Raw genomic sequence first — 17413 nt, 5'->3', positions numbered from 1 at the left:
TACTCCTTCCACCTTTCTGCTTTCCCTTCTTTGCTTAGAACTGGTTTTCCACCTGAGCTCTTGATTTTCATACGAGTTGTTCTCTTTTCTCCAAAGGTCTCTTTAATTTTCCAGTAGGCAGTATCTATCTTATTTCTAGTGGTATACGCCTGTACATCCTTACATTTGTCCTCTAGCAATTCCTGCTTAGCCATTTTGCTCTTCCTGTCAATCTCATTTTTGAGACGTTTGTATTCTTCTTCACCTCCTGCTTTTACTGCATTTTTATATTTTTTCCTTTCATCAATTAAATTCAATATCTCTTCTGTTACCCAAGGATTTCTGCTAGCCCTTGTCTTTTTACCTGTTTGATCCTCTGCTTCCTTCACAACTTCATCCCTCAAAGCTACCCATTTTTCTTCTACTGTATTTCTTTCCCCCATTCCTGTCAATTGTTCCCTTATGCTCTCCCTGAAACTCTATACAACCTCTGGTTCTTTCAATTTATCCAGGTCCCATCTCTTTAAATTCCTACCATTTTGTAGTTTCTTCAGTTTTAATCTACAGTTCATAACCAATAGATTGTGGTCAGAGTCCACACCCGCCCCTGAAAATGTCTTACAATATAAAACCTGATTCCTAAATCTCTGTCTTACCATATAATATAATCTATCTGAAACCTTCCAGTGTCTCCAGGTCTCTTCCATGTGTACCACTTTCATGATTCTTAAAACAAGTGTTAGCTATAATTAAGCTATTCTCTCGGCAGAATTCTACCAGGCGGCTTCCTCTTTCATTCCTTATCCCCATTCCATATTCACCTACTACTTTTCCTTCTCTTCCTTTTCCTACTATTGAATTCCAACCCCCATGACTATTAAATTTTCGTCTCCTGTCACTATCTGAATAATTGTTTTTATTTCATCATACATGTCTTCAATCTCTTCATCATCTGCAGAGCTAGTTGGCATTTATACATGTACTACTGTGGTAGGTGTGGGCTACCTAAAAGACTTAAACCAAGGAAGAGTTTTCTACAAACAACTGATCCAACCCCTTGCCTAAAACACAATGAGAAGAACTGTGGCGAAACTTGAAACCAGGGAGACCAGGAAATATCTCTGGGGAAGAGTCTACAGGTGGCTTCCAACTTCCATACATGATCTGGAAAGCCTTGAATAGATTAAGATTAGATGTATCACAGTGCAAAGTAAACCTGAAGAAATGGGGCTATATCAGTACAGATGACCTCTGTGAATGCGGAGAACTGCAAGACCCACAATACCAATCAGTCTGTAAGAAATTGGACAAACCCTGCACAATACAAGACCTACTAACAGCAAATGACAGGGCTGTACAAGCTGCAGCATACTGGGCTTCACATGGGATATATAAGGATTGTAATTGTAGCAGCTCTTCTTGAATGAATATTGCTTTCTGTGGTTTTGTGTTTTACTTTATTTAAGCTTCACTTCTGTCACTACCATGTATTGTATTACTTTATGTCTTATGTTTGCTCTTTATTGTAATCTTAAAGGTTTTGGAAAAGTGATGTCTTGGATACGATAAATAAATAACCTGCAAACCATCATTGTTAAGGGTAAGCATGTTAGCTAGTCACCTGAAACCAGTTATCAACTAGTTATTATGACCTTATATTGTAATTAAGGCCATTAAAATTTATAATGGCTCTAATTGCCACATAATTGTTTTATGCAAGTTGTTCAAATGAATGGTGAACAGACAGCTTACTTGGATGCTGAAGACTAAGGTACTTGTATCTAAATTTCGGCATGGGTTTTGGGAGAACGGGTGTACCAACAAACACCTAATTGGCTTGGAATCCACTGTCAGAACAGTCTTCACTCGCTACCCTTTCTTTTTACCTGCAAAAAATATATGGCACAACATGGCAGCATTGTAGTTTTACTGTTCCATACAGGTGTGGCTTTAGAGGTGCCCATGTGATACTTGTCTGGAATTTCTGATCTGTACTGTTATTCTGTGTTCAAGTATACACATCTCACAGACTTCCACGTACAGCAAAATGGAACTGCACAAGCCCCCATTCTTAGTGTAATCATTTTCCTTGTAGCAGTTAATCTACTTCTGAATCTGTTACAGTCCTCCAACAGGAGTATCGCAGATCATCAGTTACAGGGCACCATAAGCAAAGCCCAATCTCTGCCCCTTGTCCACATCCTCCAAATCACTATTTGCAGAACACTAAGCTAACACTGTTGCCTCATAAACACCCGCTGAAACAGAGTTCCAGACAGCTTAATTCTCTATACTGCAAAAGCAACTATTCTCAGGCGACTGGCCAGTCATGATTTCAGTAGTAGTAAAAATTTATACAAAAATTTAGCTGCTATTGCAGACTCCCAAAATGCTAGAGTTCTTTGCAATATGTTAAAAGTTCAAGAGGAGGAAACAGAACATGTTTAATTTAGTTTGAAGGCTTGATGTTCTTGGCAATTGTTGTTCATAATTATTCTAGATTTATGGAGAGAAAGCCTTGTATTTTAATTACTTTTCATATGTCATGTGGAACATGCCATTCTCTCCTCCATAAAAACTCCCTTGGTGGGTCCTTTTCCACAATTTTGTCGATATCCATCCCGCAGACAAAAGAATATAACAAATCCATGCATTCTACATTCATTGTTTCGTTACATGGTGAGTGAATTCCTGGGTTTGAAAATTATTTATACACAACAGCTAAACCAGCGATGTCATGTGGCTGTTTACAACACGCTCTATCACAGGTACGTAAGGTTTCAACTACAGAATAACAGAATTTGTGAGCTCTCAGATATGTCTGCATGTGTTTACATGCGTCTTTCTTGATTTACAGTAATAGTCTGATCAGTTTGTGGGCTACAACTCACTACTGAACCTGACACCCAGTGGAATTTTCCACTCGAGACACCCCCCCCCTCGATCTGCAATACACCAGACAGTTGGTTGTATTTCTTTGGACAATTAAGCACATCGGAATTCGAGGAAAAGAACTCACAGGTTGTTTGGTCGGTAGGATGCCAAAAATTACTTCCTACAGTTAGAGATCATTACACTGACTTCCAGAGGATCCTATCTTGGAAGAGGGAGTGGTATGCTGTAGCTACCACTAACAAGCTAAGTACCATAAAATCTTGTAAAGCTGTGCAGATGTCTTTGTGCAGAATGTTGCATTGAGAATCTACAATCCTTTGCAGACTCTGCTACAGCTACACAAGGCTTACCCACAAATACATTCTTAAATGTGCTGCTCCACCTTACTGCAGTTGTGGTGACCTTTCAGCAGTCACACACATTTTAACAGAGCGCCACACTTTTTCTGCTGCAAGACAAAATACTGAAGTTAGCTGATTCAGTATCCTCAGTTTTACCCAACATCGCAGCCAGTATAACATTATCTGAAGTGTCGCTGCCAACCCTGGTCACCACCTGTTGCAGTCTCGGCTCTGGGGGCATCTGGCTGTTGTTGTCCAGTTGGCTGTGGCTAGCACCAAAACAAATATTCTGAGCAGCTGAGCTTCATGTTATGTCCACCTTTATTTACTGTCCATTTGAATGGCTGGAAATCTTGTTCATAATAGTTAATTTGTTTTTTGCCCATTTTTTTATGTTCCAGAGACTTTTATTGCTACTATTAATGTATTGTTTGTCCTTTCACTGTTTTTTTTACAGTAGTATTCAGCACACCAAATTTATTTGTGTTTAATGAAAAACATATGTCACATATATATGTAAATATTACTAATAATGTAATAAATTACATTCAAAATTAGGTATACAACTGCATTACAGCATGGATATATTTTACTTAATTCTACACTGAGCCAGATGTGTATACGAGGTGCATTCAAGTTCTAAGGCCTCCGATTTTTTTTCTAATTAACTACTCACCCGAAATCGATGAAACTGGCGTTACTTCTCAATGTAATCGCCCTGCAGACGTACACATTTTTCACAATGCTGACGCCATGATTCCATGGCAGCGGCTAAGGCTTCTTTAGGAGTCTGTTTTGACCACTGGAAAATCGCTGAGGCAATAGCAGCACGGCTGGTGAATGTGCGGCCACGGAGAGTGTCTTTCATTGTTGGAAAAAGCCAAAAGTCACTAGGAGCCAGGTCAGGTGAGTAGGGAGCATGAGGAATCACTTCAAAGTTGTTATCACGAAGAAACTGTTGCGTAACGTTAGCTCGATGTGCGGGTGCGTTGTCTTGGTGAAACAGCACACGCGCAGCCCTTCCCGGACGTTTTTGTTGCAGTGCAGGAAGGAATTTGTTCTTCAAAACATTTTCATAGGATGCACCTGTTACCTTAGTGCCCTTTGGAACGCATGGGTAAGGATTACGCCCTCGCTGCCCCAGAACATGGACACCATCATTTTTTCAGCACTGGCGGTTACCCGAAATTTTTTTGGTGGCGGTGAATCTGTGTGCTTCCATTGAGCTGACTGGCGCTTTGTTTCTGGATTGAAAAATGGCATCCACGTCTCATCCATTGTCACAACCGACGAAAAGAAAGTCCCATTCATGCTGTCGTTGCGCGTCAACATTGCTTGGCAACATGCCACATGGGCAGCCATGTGGTCGTCCGTCAGCATTCGTGGCACCCACCGGGATGACACTTTTCGCATTTTCAGGTCGTCATGCAGGATTGTGTGCACAGAACCAACAGAAATGCCAACTCTGGAGGCAATCTGTTCAACAGTCATTCGGTGATCCCCCAAAACAATTCTCTCCACTTTCTCGATCATGTCGTCAGACCGGCTTGTGCGAGCCCGAGGTTGTTTCGGTTTGTTGTCACATGATGTTCTGCCTTCATTAAACTGTCGCACCCACGAATGCACTTTTGACACATCCATAACTCCATCACCACATGTCTCCTTCAACTGTTGATGAATTTCAATTGGTTTCACACCACGCAAATTCAGAAAACAAATGATTGCACGCTGTTCAAGTAAGGAAAATGTCGCCATTTTAAGTATTTAAAACAGTTCTCATTCTCGCCGCTGGCGGTAAAATTCCATCTGCCATACGGTGCTGCCATCTCTGGGACGTATTGACAATGATCGCGGCCTCATTTTAAAACAGTGCGCATGTTTCTATCTCTTTCCAGTCCGGAGAAAAAAAATCGGAGGCCTTAGAACTTGAATGCACCTTGTACACACCACTTGACATTGATTCACTATTCTGTCTGTGCGAGTTGTATGTACAAATACATCTGAAGGTGGCCCAGACATGAATGAAATGGCAGAAATGTTCTTTTGAAAACCACAGTTCCAGCTGAGCCTTAAAGAATTTATTACAGTTACAACCAACATAGCCATTAAACAATTTACGTGACATTGACAGAGATAAACTTGGTTGTTAAAAGAAATGTGCTCAGTGATGCTCACAGCCTATAACATGCACAATGTTGTTCTTGTTGGCATGTCAACTATGAGTTAAAATCAAACAGAAACCCGTATTATGTTATGTATGTCGAACACGGCAAAGCTGTATTCAGGAAAGTTGTTAAGTGCAGCTAATAAAAGTCCAATAATATTTTCATCTTAGTAATAAGACAAAAGCAGTGTGGTCAGTTGTACAGTTCAGAATTAGGAATGGTAGTGTAATAAACTCTGTTAAGGTGTCAGTTTGTTTCAATGAATTTATCTTAAATGCAGAGATTTTGGATGTAGATATAGCAGCCTATAAAGACAGTGTAATTTTCATAAGCTTAGAAAATGACCCAAAGATGTCTTTCAGGCTGTTTGAGAAAATCGCACAAATAGATGTGAGAAATGAAATTTTGTAATTAAAAATGAAACCTCATTGGGATGGGATAGAATATCCATATCTCTCGCGGTTCTAGGCACGCAGTCCGGAACCGTGCGACTTCTACGGTCGCAGGTTCGAATCCTGCCTCGGGCATGGATGTGTGTGATGTCCTTAGGTTAGTTAGGTTTAAGTAGTTCTAAGTTCTAGGGGACTAATGACCACAGCAGTTGAGTCCCATAGTGCCCAGAGCCATTTGAACCAATATCCATATCTGTAATCAAGAGAGTGTGTAATATCTTTTCTCAACCACTGTTAGTTATTATACACCAATCTTCTGGGCAGGAATGCTCCCCAAATATATTAAAATATGTCGAGATAAAACCACTATTCAAAAAGGGAGTAACAGGAGGTATGGGGAATTACCACCCTCTCTCTCTTCTGCCAGTACTTTCTAAAGTCTTTGAAAAGATTGCAACAAAGCAAATTCAAAAATTTCCTGCTGTAAATGACATAATTTTAAAAAACCAGTTCAGATTCCAGCAAGGAAAAATCACTAACTGCAATCTGTTTACTCAAAAGATATGCCCCTCATTAGATAAAGGTAGAAAGGTTACAGGAATATTCTGTGATGTGACAAAGGCTTTAGATTCAGTAAACTACTCCTTACATACATACAAAATACATATATACAGAATCAGAGACACTGCTTTACAATGGTTCACCTCTTTCTCAGAGGACAGGAAATAGAGTAATTACAACTTCAAATTCAAGTAATTACTCTTTAAACTGGAAAACAATTGGCCAAAGAGTCCCACAGGGTTTGACATTGGGTCCCTACCTGTTCCTTTTCTACATAAACAACCTGACACTTGCTACTGATGCTCATTACATTTTATTTGCTGATGATACATCAGCTCTAATTGAAAATGAGGTGTCTGAAAGAATTCTGGAAAGTATCATAAATACGTTGGAGAAACTCGAATCTTGGTTCCATCAAAATGGACTGAAACTAAATGTAACTAAAACCAAAATGTAATTTTAAGCTAAATAGTTAGAACAAAGTTAAATAAAGGTATCTCGCAATGATCAGAATATCATAGAAGCAAACCACGTAAAGTTCTTAGGCCTAAATCTTAATAAAAATTTCAATTGGAAGGTACACAAAGACTGCTTAGCAAACAAGTTCCAACAACCTAGTTTTTGTAGTGTATATTTTGTCAGGCACCCATGAGCATAGACATCAGAAATAAAGTCTGTCACTCTTGCTTCAAGTCAGTTGTTCTTTATTCATAATCTGGGGAAATTCAGAAAATGTCATGAGACTTCTGTATTACCAATATATAAAAGCGCTGGCAGGTCGATAGACACACAAACAAACACAAACATACACACAAAATTCTAGCTTTCGCAACAAACGGTTGCTTCGTCAGGAAAGAGGGAAGGAGAGGGAAAGATGAAAGGAAGTGGGTTTTAAGGGAGAGGGTAAGGAGTCATTCCAATCCCGGGAGCGGAAAGACTTACCTTAGGGGGAAAAAAGGACGGGTATACACTCGCGCACACACACACATATCCATCCGCATATACACAGACACAAGCAGACATTTGTAAAGGCAAATGTGTGTGTGTGCGAGTGTATACCCGTCCTTTTTTCCCCCTAAGGTAAGTCTTTCCGCTCCCGGGATTGGAATGACTCCTTACCCTCTCCCTTAAAACCCACTTCCTTTCATCTTTCCCTCTCCTTCCCTCTTTCCTGACGAAGCAACCGTTTGTTGCGAAAGCTAGAATTTTGTGTATATGTTTGTGTGTCTATCGACCTGCCAGCGCTTTTGTTTGGTAAGTCTCATCACTTTCTTTCTTTTTAGATATATTTTTTCCACGTGGAATGTTTCCCTCTTATATATAATAGAGGGAAACATTCCACGTAGGAAAAATATATCTAAAAACAAAGATGATGTGACTTACCAAATGAAAGTGCTGGCAGGTCGACAGACACACAAACGAACACAAACATACACACAAAATTCAAGCTTTCGCAACAAACTGTTGCCTCATCAGGAAAGAGGGAAGGAGAGGGAAAGACGAAAGGATGTGGGTTTTAAGGGAGAGGGTAAGGAGTCATTCCAATCCCGGGAGCGGAAAGACTTACCTTAGGGGGAAAAAAGGACAGGTATACACTCGCGCACACACACACATGTCCATCCACACATATACAGACACAAGCAGACATATTTAAAGTTTGGGCAGAGATGTCAGTCGAGGTGGAAGTGAAGAGGCAAAGATGATGTTGAATGACAGGTGAGGTATGAGTGGCGGCAACTTGCTAATTTCAAGTTGCCGCCACTCATACCTCACCTGTCATTCAACATCATCTTTGCCTCTTCACTTCCGCCTCGACTGACATCTCTGCCCAAACTTTAAATATGTCTGCTTGTGTCTGTATATGTGTGGATGGACATGTGTGTGTATGCGAGTGTATACCTGTCCTTTTTTCCCCCTAAGGTAAGTCTTTCCGCTCCCGGGATTGGAATGACTCTTTACCCTCTCCCTTAAAACCCACATCCTTTCGTCTTTCCCTCTCCTTCCCTCTTTCCTGATGAGGCAACAGTTTGTTGCGAAAGCTTGAATTTTGTGTGTATGTTTGTGTTCGTTTGTGTGTCTGTCGACCTGCCAGCACTTTCATTTGGTAAGTCACATCATCTTTGTTTTTATATATATATATATTGTGTTCGTTTGTGTGTCTGTCGACCTGCCAGCACTTTCATTTGGTAAGTCACATCATCTTTGTTTTTATATATATATATATAAACAAAGATGATGTGACTTACCAAATGAAAGTGCTGGCAGGTCGACAGACACACAAACGAACACAAACATATATATATATATATATATATATATATATAAAAATTAGGAGCGTGTGCTGCCAAACAATGGGCATCATGTCGACTGCTGTTAAAAAATCTAAAAATACTATCTGTTCTTTGGCTTTACATATATGAGGTATTGTCATATAAAAATCGGAATACTCTTAATTCTTTCCGTTTTGACTACAACCAAAGCACACGCCACAGAGAATTTTAAGCTTCCAACACAATGTTTAAAGCTCTGTGCCCAAACACCAGATTCTAGGGCATTAAAAATTTACAATAAAATAAAAGGCAGTAATATGTTTAACATGGAGTTACGTTCACTGAAAAGATTACTCTTTAGCTGTCTGTTGGGAAAGTGTTACTAATCTATTGAAGAATTCGTTGAGGACGGTGTTACAGTTTGAACAAGGAAATTATACATTTACTTTTGTATAATGGAAACACTAGTATGTAAGTGTGTAGCAATATCTCAGAAATTTATAAAAAATAATGTAGAAAACCTGACATGTCTGCAATACATCAAATCAACAATAATTTGAAACTCTATGTTATGAGGTGAGCAAATCTATCTATCTATTTTCCACAATCATTTTGGGTCCCTTCATTAACTGTCACAGTAGCACCTTTCATCAGCATTATTTTACTGATTTGATTTTCATATTACATTAGTTTAAATGTTATACTGCTAATGCAAGAACCACTAGAAATTCCTGGATGACACATAAGCTACTGAACTTAACTCATGAAATGAGAAAATCTAAAAATGCAGCAAATGAAGCAGACGAAAGAGAATTTGCTAAAAAAAAAAATAAATAAATTTATTTACAAAGTGTGAAATAGCTAAGCAGGAATGAGTAGATGACAAGTGCAAGGCTGTAAAAGCATGTATGTCTGAGGGAAGGATACATGCCACTTATAAGGAAATTAAAGAAACCTATGGAGAAAAGGGAAGCAGCTGTAGGAATATGAAGAACTCAGATGACATGCTAGTACTAGACAAAGGAAGAAAATTTTGAAGGGCTATGCAAGATAAATGAACTTGAAGACAATGTTAACAGAAAGGGAAGAGGAAGTAGGTGACAATGGGAGAGAAGATACTGCGAGAATAATTTGATAGAGGTCTGGAAGGCCCTAATTAAATGAGGCCACTGGAGCAGATGACGTATCCTCAGAATTAACCGATCTTATAAATTATATTAAGACAGTAATACAATGTTTATAGCATTTGTAGATTTACAGAAAGTTTTTGATAATATTTGCAGGATTACAATCTTCGAAATTCTGCAGATAGCAGGCATGAAATATGAGAAGTGTCAGATTATTCATGGTTTGTACTGGAACCGGACTGCAATTATGAATTGAAGGACTGTAAAAAGGGAGCAGTGGTACAGAGGTGAGGATCGGGATCTTAGCCTATTGCCGACGTTAATTCGACCTGTCCATTAAGCTAGTAGTTAAAGAAAATGAGGAGAAATTTGACAAAGGGACTTAAACTTCAAGGAGAAAAACTTTGAGGCATGCCAAGAACATTTTAATTCTGTCAGAGATGCCAGAAGATCTGGAAGATCAGCTGAATGAAGTGGGCAGTGTTTTAACATGAACAGAAGAAAGATGAGGTCAATAAATATAAGTCAGTAAAATTAGGCAGTGCTGAGAGAATGAGATTAGGAAATAAGAAATTAAAAGCAGTAGACGAGTTGTGCCATGTGGACAGTAAAATAACTGATGATGGCCAAAGTAGGGAGAATACGAAACTCAGATTGACGACAACTAGAAAAGCTTTTCTGAGAAAGTGGAATTTACTAACAGTTAATATTAATTTATGTATTAGGAACTCTTTTGTGAAGGTATACTGCTGGGGGGGGGGGGGGGGGGGAATTAATACACTGGGAAAGATGATACCGATTTTTGTTCAATGACAGTATATGCCACCTGGGAGATAGTAGAGGTACTGATAATGGTTTCAACGTCATCTGCCAACAGATAGCATAGTGGCATAGCTACCAGAGGGCCATCTGTGTGCACTCTTTAATAGGGAATGCTCATAGCCAGAAGGGTCAGTGTGGTGCAAATGTGAGAAGCAAGCAGGCAACCATGCCACAGAGATGCACTTACAGCCAACTGAGCAAGTTTGAAAGTGGTCAACTTGTGGCCTTCTGAATGGCAGAATGGTCCTTTCAGAGAATTACTACATGAGTTAGACGTGCTGCATCAATTGTACAATTATACTGGTATCAGTGGTGACACGAACATTCTCACACCCGTAGTCATGGTTCTGGATGTCCATGCAGCACAGACGTCTGTCAGGAGAGTCTTATTGCAAGGGCAGCAGTGGCAGATCATAACAGCTATTACAGCACGGATAAGAGGGCTTGTGAGCCAGATGCATGAACACAAACTGTTGCATACGTGTTATTGGCAGTGGGACTGTGGGCACGCACACCTCTGCCCTGACTTGACGCGTGCCATAGCATAGACCTGCACGGCTCAGCTGGTTCTGTCGGAGCATCACTTTGAAGACGTAGTGGCACGCCATGGGCTTCAGCAATGAAAGCAGGTTCTGTCTTCATGCAAGTGATGGTTGCGTGTGCAAATGATGTAGAGCTGATGAGCGCTGTCTCATAGAAAGCATTTATTCGAGATACGTTTGCCCGAGCCTAGGCATTATGGTATGGGGTGTGATAAGCTGAAACTCTCATTCACCATTGATGTTTCTTGTGGGGAGGTTAACCAGTGCTCAGTACGTGCAGAATGATGTTAGACCCAGTCTTTTGCCATTCTTGCAACAGGAAGGTGATGTGTTGTTCCAACAGGATAATGCTCATCCACCCACTGCCTGTGAAACCCAGTGTGCTCTGCAAGATTTACAGCAACTTCCCTGGCCAGCATGATCTCCGGACTTTTCTCCGGTCAAGCACATGTGGGATATGATGGGATGAGATGGAAAGAGAAGTGACTTGTTCATCTTGTCAGCCGAGAACTCTTACAGAAATATGCGAACAGATCGAGCAGGTGTATTGTAACATATCCCAGGACACTTTTAGCCATCTGTGTGATTGACTGAATGCCAGAGTCAGCGCCTGCATTGCCACCTGTGGAGGCTACATCATGGGTGTTTCAGTGTGGGTCAATATCTGGTATCTCAGAACCACTTGTGCTATTGATCTGTAAATATAATCATTTCATGTATTCCATATGCACTGTTGCAACAATAAATCCTGAGTTAGTTGGAAACGTCTAAAAGGGTGTATTAATTTTTTTCCAGCATTACATTTGTCTGGAGTGAACCCATGTACAGAAGTAAAATGCAGAAAATAAACAGTCCAGACAAGAAATGAATAAAAGATAGTGAAATGTAGTGCTACAGAAGAATGTTAAAGATTAGATGGGTAGATCAGATAACTAATGAGAAGTTACTGAATTGAATAGGGAAAAAGGATTTTTCTGCCATAACTTGGTTAAAAGTAGGGAACATTTAATAGGAAATGTCATGAGGCATCACTGAATTATCAGTTTGGCAATGCAGAGAAGTGTGGTAACTGGGAGAGGGGGTTAAAATTGTAAAGGGAGACCAAGGTTAGAATAGAGTAAGGATGTTCAAATGGATATAGGTTGCAGTTCGCATGCAGGGATGAAGAGGCTTGCAAAGAATAGACTAGAGTGGAGAGCTGGATTAAATCAATCTTTGGGCTGGAAGCAGCAACAACAACACACACACATCACCACATTGCTAATATTAATTTATGCAGTTCTTACTGTGGCTTCACCACTTACTGAGCACTCCCTCTGTTTCTCAGAATGCAGACTGTGATCCAAGACACACACTGCATGTGGACGCATTTTTGTACGATGATGAGCAAGTAGATGACATGTGTGAAGATGGTCGGCTGGACAGAAACTACTGCCTGCAGTGTGGTTCACACAAGACAAGGCCTCTGAGTAAGTACTGGAGATGTAACACAGTCTGGTAAAGCATATTTCACATGATGGCCAGTTATTTTTGCCATCTACTTCATTAAAAGAACATTTATTGTATTTAAAAAAAAATGTTTGTTAGTTTGGTGGTTATTTCCCCATTTCAACTATGATATTCACAATGTTTCGATATGGTATCAGTCTGGGTACAAATGTTTGTTGTGTCAGTTTACACGAGTTCTTTTAAATGTACAGTGGCCCACACTGATCTAGTTCCCCAGATTGTTTTAGAAGTACAGTAACAGTACCATATTCGACCAGAATGAAAAATGCTCGTATCGTAGCACAAAAAAGGCTTAATATGCCCTGACAGAATTAGAGATTTAAAAGAAGGTAGTAGCTTTTTGACTTATTTGCGAGCCTCAAAGACATTTAAATCAAAGCACCTTGACATATTCGCACTGTTTTACATGATATTATAAGTACCCATGTCGTGTAATGTAATGCATTGTGTCAAGTAAAGCAACGTGATGCATCATGTCATGTCTTATAACGTGACATATGTCAAAATGTCTTGCAGTGTGACACAGCGTGTCATTAAAGTTTAGAATGCATGCATCCATCCCCACTGGCATACTTCCTATTACACACTCCCCCCCCCTCCCCCCCCCACACACACACACAGATGCCTTCAGATACATCCTATTGCAGATGTATCCCACTCCCTAGAAACACACAAATTTGTGTCTCTAAGAGAGCTCACTGCACCGGGGAAGTAAGATTAACTCATCCAAATCGCAGATATGTCAAGATCTTCAATTTAAATGTCTCAGGAGCTACCTGATAAGTCAAAAAGCTAGTTCCCTTTTAGTCCCTAACTCTGTCCAAGACATATTCACCTTCTTTTGTGCTATGATAGCATATTCAATTGTGGTTTCCAACTTTTACTCAGCATAATTTTGACATTAGACTGTCTTAGCGTGGTAACCAGTGTAGAGTTTTACAATACTGAAGTACCTGTATTATTCTGAATTATGATGCATGTCCAAAGGAACAGGCACTACAGTGACTACTAGAAATGGGCAAACTCGTTCATCCTTGGGAACTAGTTCACTGGTGATCGCTCCTTTTTTGGAACAGTTCATTTTTACTCTTTCACAATTCATTTGTGCTTGGTATACGGTTCTTATGAAAAATTGAAAATTAGTAGCATAGGTGACTGAAGATGGAAGGCGCCCTAGATTACATAGGTTTTATTCATAACAAAATTCTCACACACTTGTAAGTTTCATGATTCTGCATAACCTCTCATTAAGCCAACTGTAGCGTTATGTGGCTGATCATAGAGAAATAATATAAAGTGGCGCACAAAAAACTGGCCCCGAGTACAGACTGCTCGTTGGTAGGCAACAATGAGCAGTCTAGTACTCGGGGCCAATTTTTCGTGTGCCACCCTGTACCACTGAAATAATATTGTAGAAGTTATCATATTCTCTTTACAAAAAGTGACACCAGACATTTGATTATGAAACACGGACGTCATTCAGTTGTAAGTCGGTCTGCCTTCCGTAACAGTGAACATGCTCTTTTACCTTGGATCAAAAAGAGACTGAAAATGTCCACTCAGGTGTGCCATGCCGACTTCCTTTGCATGTGTGATAACAAAAAATTCTTGCCTTTTTACAAGTATTTCTTCTGCTGTTTATCGAAATAGTGAAATAAGCTGATGTGCCATTCTATTACCTGAAAAGATGTATATGTTACATACCACATAATTTTTATATAATTTACATAATTATAAAATTCATTTTAATTGCCGGTCATTGGCACTGAATAGAATACGAAAAGAACCAGAAGTTCAGAGTTCAAAAAAGGTTTGAAACAGATCTAAAATGGGCATGCACAGCGAACGAAATGAACAACAACTCGATACTGAACTAAATATGAGCAGTAGGCAGTGGAACTACAAGTGGCCACGTGAAGAAGGACAAGTCCGGTCGAGTGAGACCGAGACAGATGAGAATGGGGCCGAGGCTGGAACAAGACCAGCCGATGTGCCATTGCGGGAATGAGACAGATCGTTTCCCATTCCCGGGAACTGTAAGTAGAAAGCCGTGACCGAAGTGAACTATGAAGGATCGTTCCTTAGAATTCGTTTCCTGTTCATCTTGATGAACTGATCCTTTGGACCCGTTAGTTCACAAACAATCCATCTATAGTGACTACCGTCATTATGAAATACATTAAATTTATCCACAATTGCGAATATGGACAACCGTCAGCTGTAGAGTGGAATGATGACAATGAAGTGGACTGGCCACATGTTGTGCACGGGTAGCCAAATCGTAAGGCGACCACTGACAATAAATGAAAAATCCTGGTTTGTTTCCCAGTCTGGCACAAAGTTTCATTGTCGTCATTCCAGTCCACAGCTGGTGGTTGTCCGTATTCACAATTGTGAATACATTTTATGTAGATTTTTGTTGACTCAGGTGATGAATGATCCACTATTTTATTGTTGTTGTTGTGGTCTTCAGTCCTGAGACTGGTTTGATGCAGCTCTCCATGCTACTCTATCCTGTGCAAGCTTCTTCATCTCCCATTACCTACTGCAACCTACATCCTTCTGAATCTGCTTAGCGTATTGATCTCTTGGTCTCCCTCTACGATTTTTACCCTCCACGCTGCCCTCCAATGCTAAATTTGTGATCCCTTGATGCCTCAAAACATGTCCTACCAACCGATCCCTTCTTCTAGTCAAGTTGTGCCACAAATTTCTCTTCTCCCCAATCCTATCCAATACCTCCTCATTAGTTACGTAATCTACCCACCTTATCTTCAGCATTCTTCTGTAGCACCACATTTCGAAAGCTTCTATTCTCTTCTTGTCCAAACTGGATATCGTCCATGTTTCACTTCCATACATGGCTACACTCCATACAAATACTTTCAGAAACGACTTCCTGACACTTAAATCTGTACTAGATGTTAACAAATTTCTCTTCTTCAGAAACGCTTTCCTTGCCATTGCCAGTCTACATTTTATATCCTCTCTACTTCGACCATCATCAGTTATTTTACTCCCTAAATAGCAAAACTCCTTTACTACTTTAAGTGTCTCACTTCCTAATCTAATCCCCTCAGCATCACCCGATTTAATTTGACTACATTCCATTATCCTCGTTTTGCTTTTGTTGATGTTCATATTATATCCTCCTTTCAAGACACTGTCCATTCCATTCAACTGCTCTTCCAAGTCCTTTGCTGTCTCTGACAGAATTACAATGTCATCGGCGAACCTCAAAGTTTTTACTTCTTCTCCATGAATTTTAATACCTACTCTGAATTTTTCTTTTGTTTCCTTTACTGCTTGCTCAATATACAGATTGAACAACATCGGGGAGAGGCTACAACCCTGTCTTACTCCCTTCCCAACCACTGCTTCCCTTTCATGTCCCTCGACTCTTATAACTGCCATCTGGTTTCTGTACAAATTGTAAATAGCCTTTCGCTCCCTGTCTTTTACCCCTGCCACCTTTAGATTTTGAAAGAGAGTATTCCAGTCAACATTGTCAAAAGCTTTCTCTAAGTCTACAAATGCTAGAAATGTAGGTTTGCCTTTCCTTAATCTTTCTTCTAAGATAAGTCGTAAGGTCAGTATTGCCTCACGTGTTCCAACATTTCTACGGAATCCAAACTGATCTTCCCCGAGGTCCGCTTCTACCAGTTTTTCCATTCGTCTGTAAATAATTCGCGTTAGTATTTTGCAGCTGTGACTTATTAAACTGATAGTTCGGTAATTTTCACATGTGTGAACACCTGCTTTCTTTGGGTTTGGAATTATTATATTCTTCTTGAAGTCTGTGGGCATTTCGCCTGTCTCATACATCTTGCTCACCAGATGGTAGAGTTTTGTCATGACTGGCTCTCCCAAGGCCATCAGTAGTTCTAATGGAATGTTGTCTACTCCCGGGGCCTTGTTTCGACTCAGGTCTTTCAGTGCTCTGTCAAACTCTTCACGCAGTATCTTATCTCCCATTTCATCTTCATCTACATCCTCTTCCATTTCCATAATATTGTCCTCAAGTACATCGCCCTTGTATAAACCCTCTATATACTCCTTCCACCTTTCTGCCTTCCCTTCTTTGGTTAGAACTGGGTTGCCATCTGAGCTCTTGATATTCATACAAGTGGTTCTCTTCTGTCCAAAGGTCTCTTTAATTTTCCTTTAGGCAGTATCTATCTTACCCCTAGTGAGACAAGCCTCTACATCCTTACATTTGTCCTCTAGCCAACCCTGCTTAGCCATTTTGCACTTCCTGTCAATCTCATTTTTGAGACGTTTGTATTCCTTTTTGCCTGCTTCATTTACTGCATTTTTATATTTTCTCCTTTCATCAATTAAATTCAATATTTCTTCTGTTACCCAAGGATTTCTATTAGCCCTTATCTTTTTACCTACTTGATCCTCTGCTACCTTCACTACTTCATCCCTCAGAGCTACCCATTCTTCTTCTACTGTATTTCTTTCCCCCATTCCTGTCAATTGTTCCCTTATGCTCTCCCTGAAACTCTCTACAACCTCTGGTTCTTTCAGTTTATCCAGGTCCCATCTCCTTAAATTCCCTCCTTTTTGCAGTTTCTTCAGTTTCAATCTGCAGTTCATAACCAATAGATTGTGGTCAGAATCCACATCTGCCCCTGGAAATGTCTTACAATTTAAAACCTGGTTCCTAAATCTCTGTCTTACCATTATATAATCTATCTGATACCTTTTAGTATCTCCAGGATTCTTCCAGGTATACAACCTTCTTTTATGATTCTTGAACCAAGTGTTAGCTATGATTAAGTTATGCTCCGTGCAAAATTCTACA

General features: G+C 39.9%; 1 protein-coding gene across 3 annotated transcripts in view; it reads left to right on the top strand.

Annotated features, from left to right (window-relative positions):
• Positions 1–17413, top strand: part of LOC126215323 (uncharacterized) — a 209218-nt gene that overhangs the window by 138593 nt on the left and 53212 nt on the right. For all 3 annotated transcript variants that reach the window (XM_049942003.1, XM_049942004.1, XM_049942005.1), the window contains one exon: positions 12422–12563. In XM_049942003.1, coding sequence (XP_049797960.1) covers positions 12422–12563 — 142 coding nt within the window. The remainder of the gene's footprint in view (positions 1–12421; positions 12564–17413) is intronic.

The sequence above is a fragment of the Schistocerca nitens genome, chromosome 12 (assembly GCF_023898315.1).
Source record: "Schistocerca nitens isolate TAMUIC-IGC-003100 chromosome 12, iqSchNite1.1, whole genome shotgun sequence".
In the NCBI taxonomy this organism is placed as follows: domain Eukaryota; kingdom Metazoa; phylum Arthropoda; class Insecta; order Orthoptera; family Acrididae; genus Schistocerca; species Schistocerca nitens.
The sequence above is the reverse complement of the archived record's forward strand: the minus strand, read 5'-3'. Positions and strand labels throughout refer to the sequence as shown.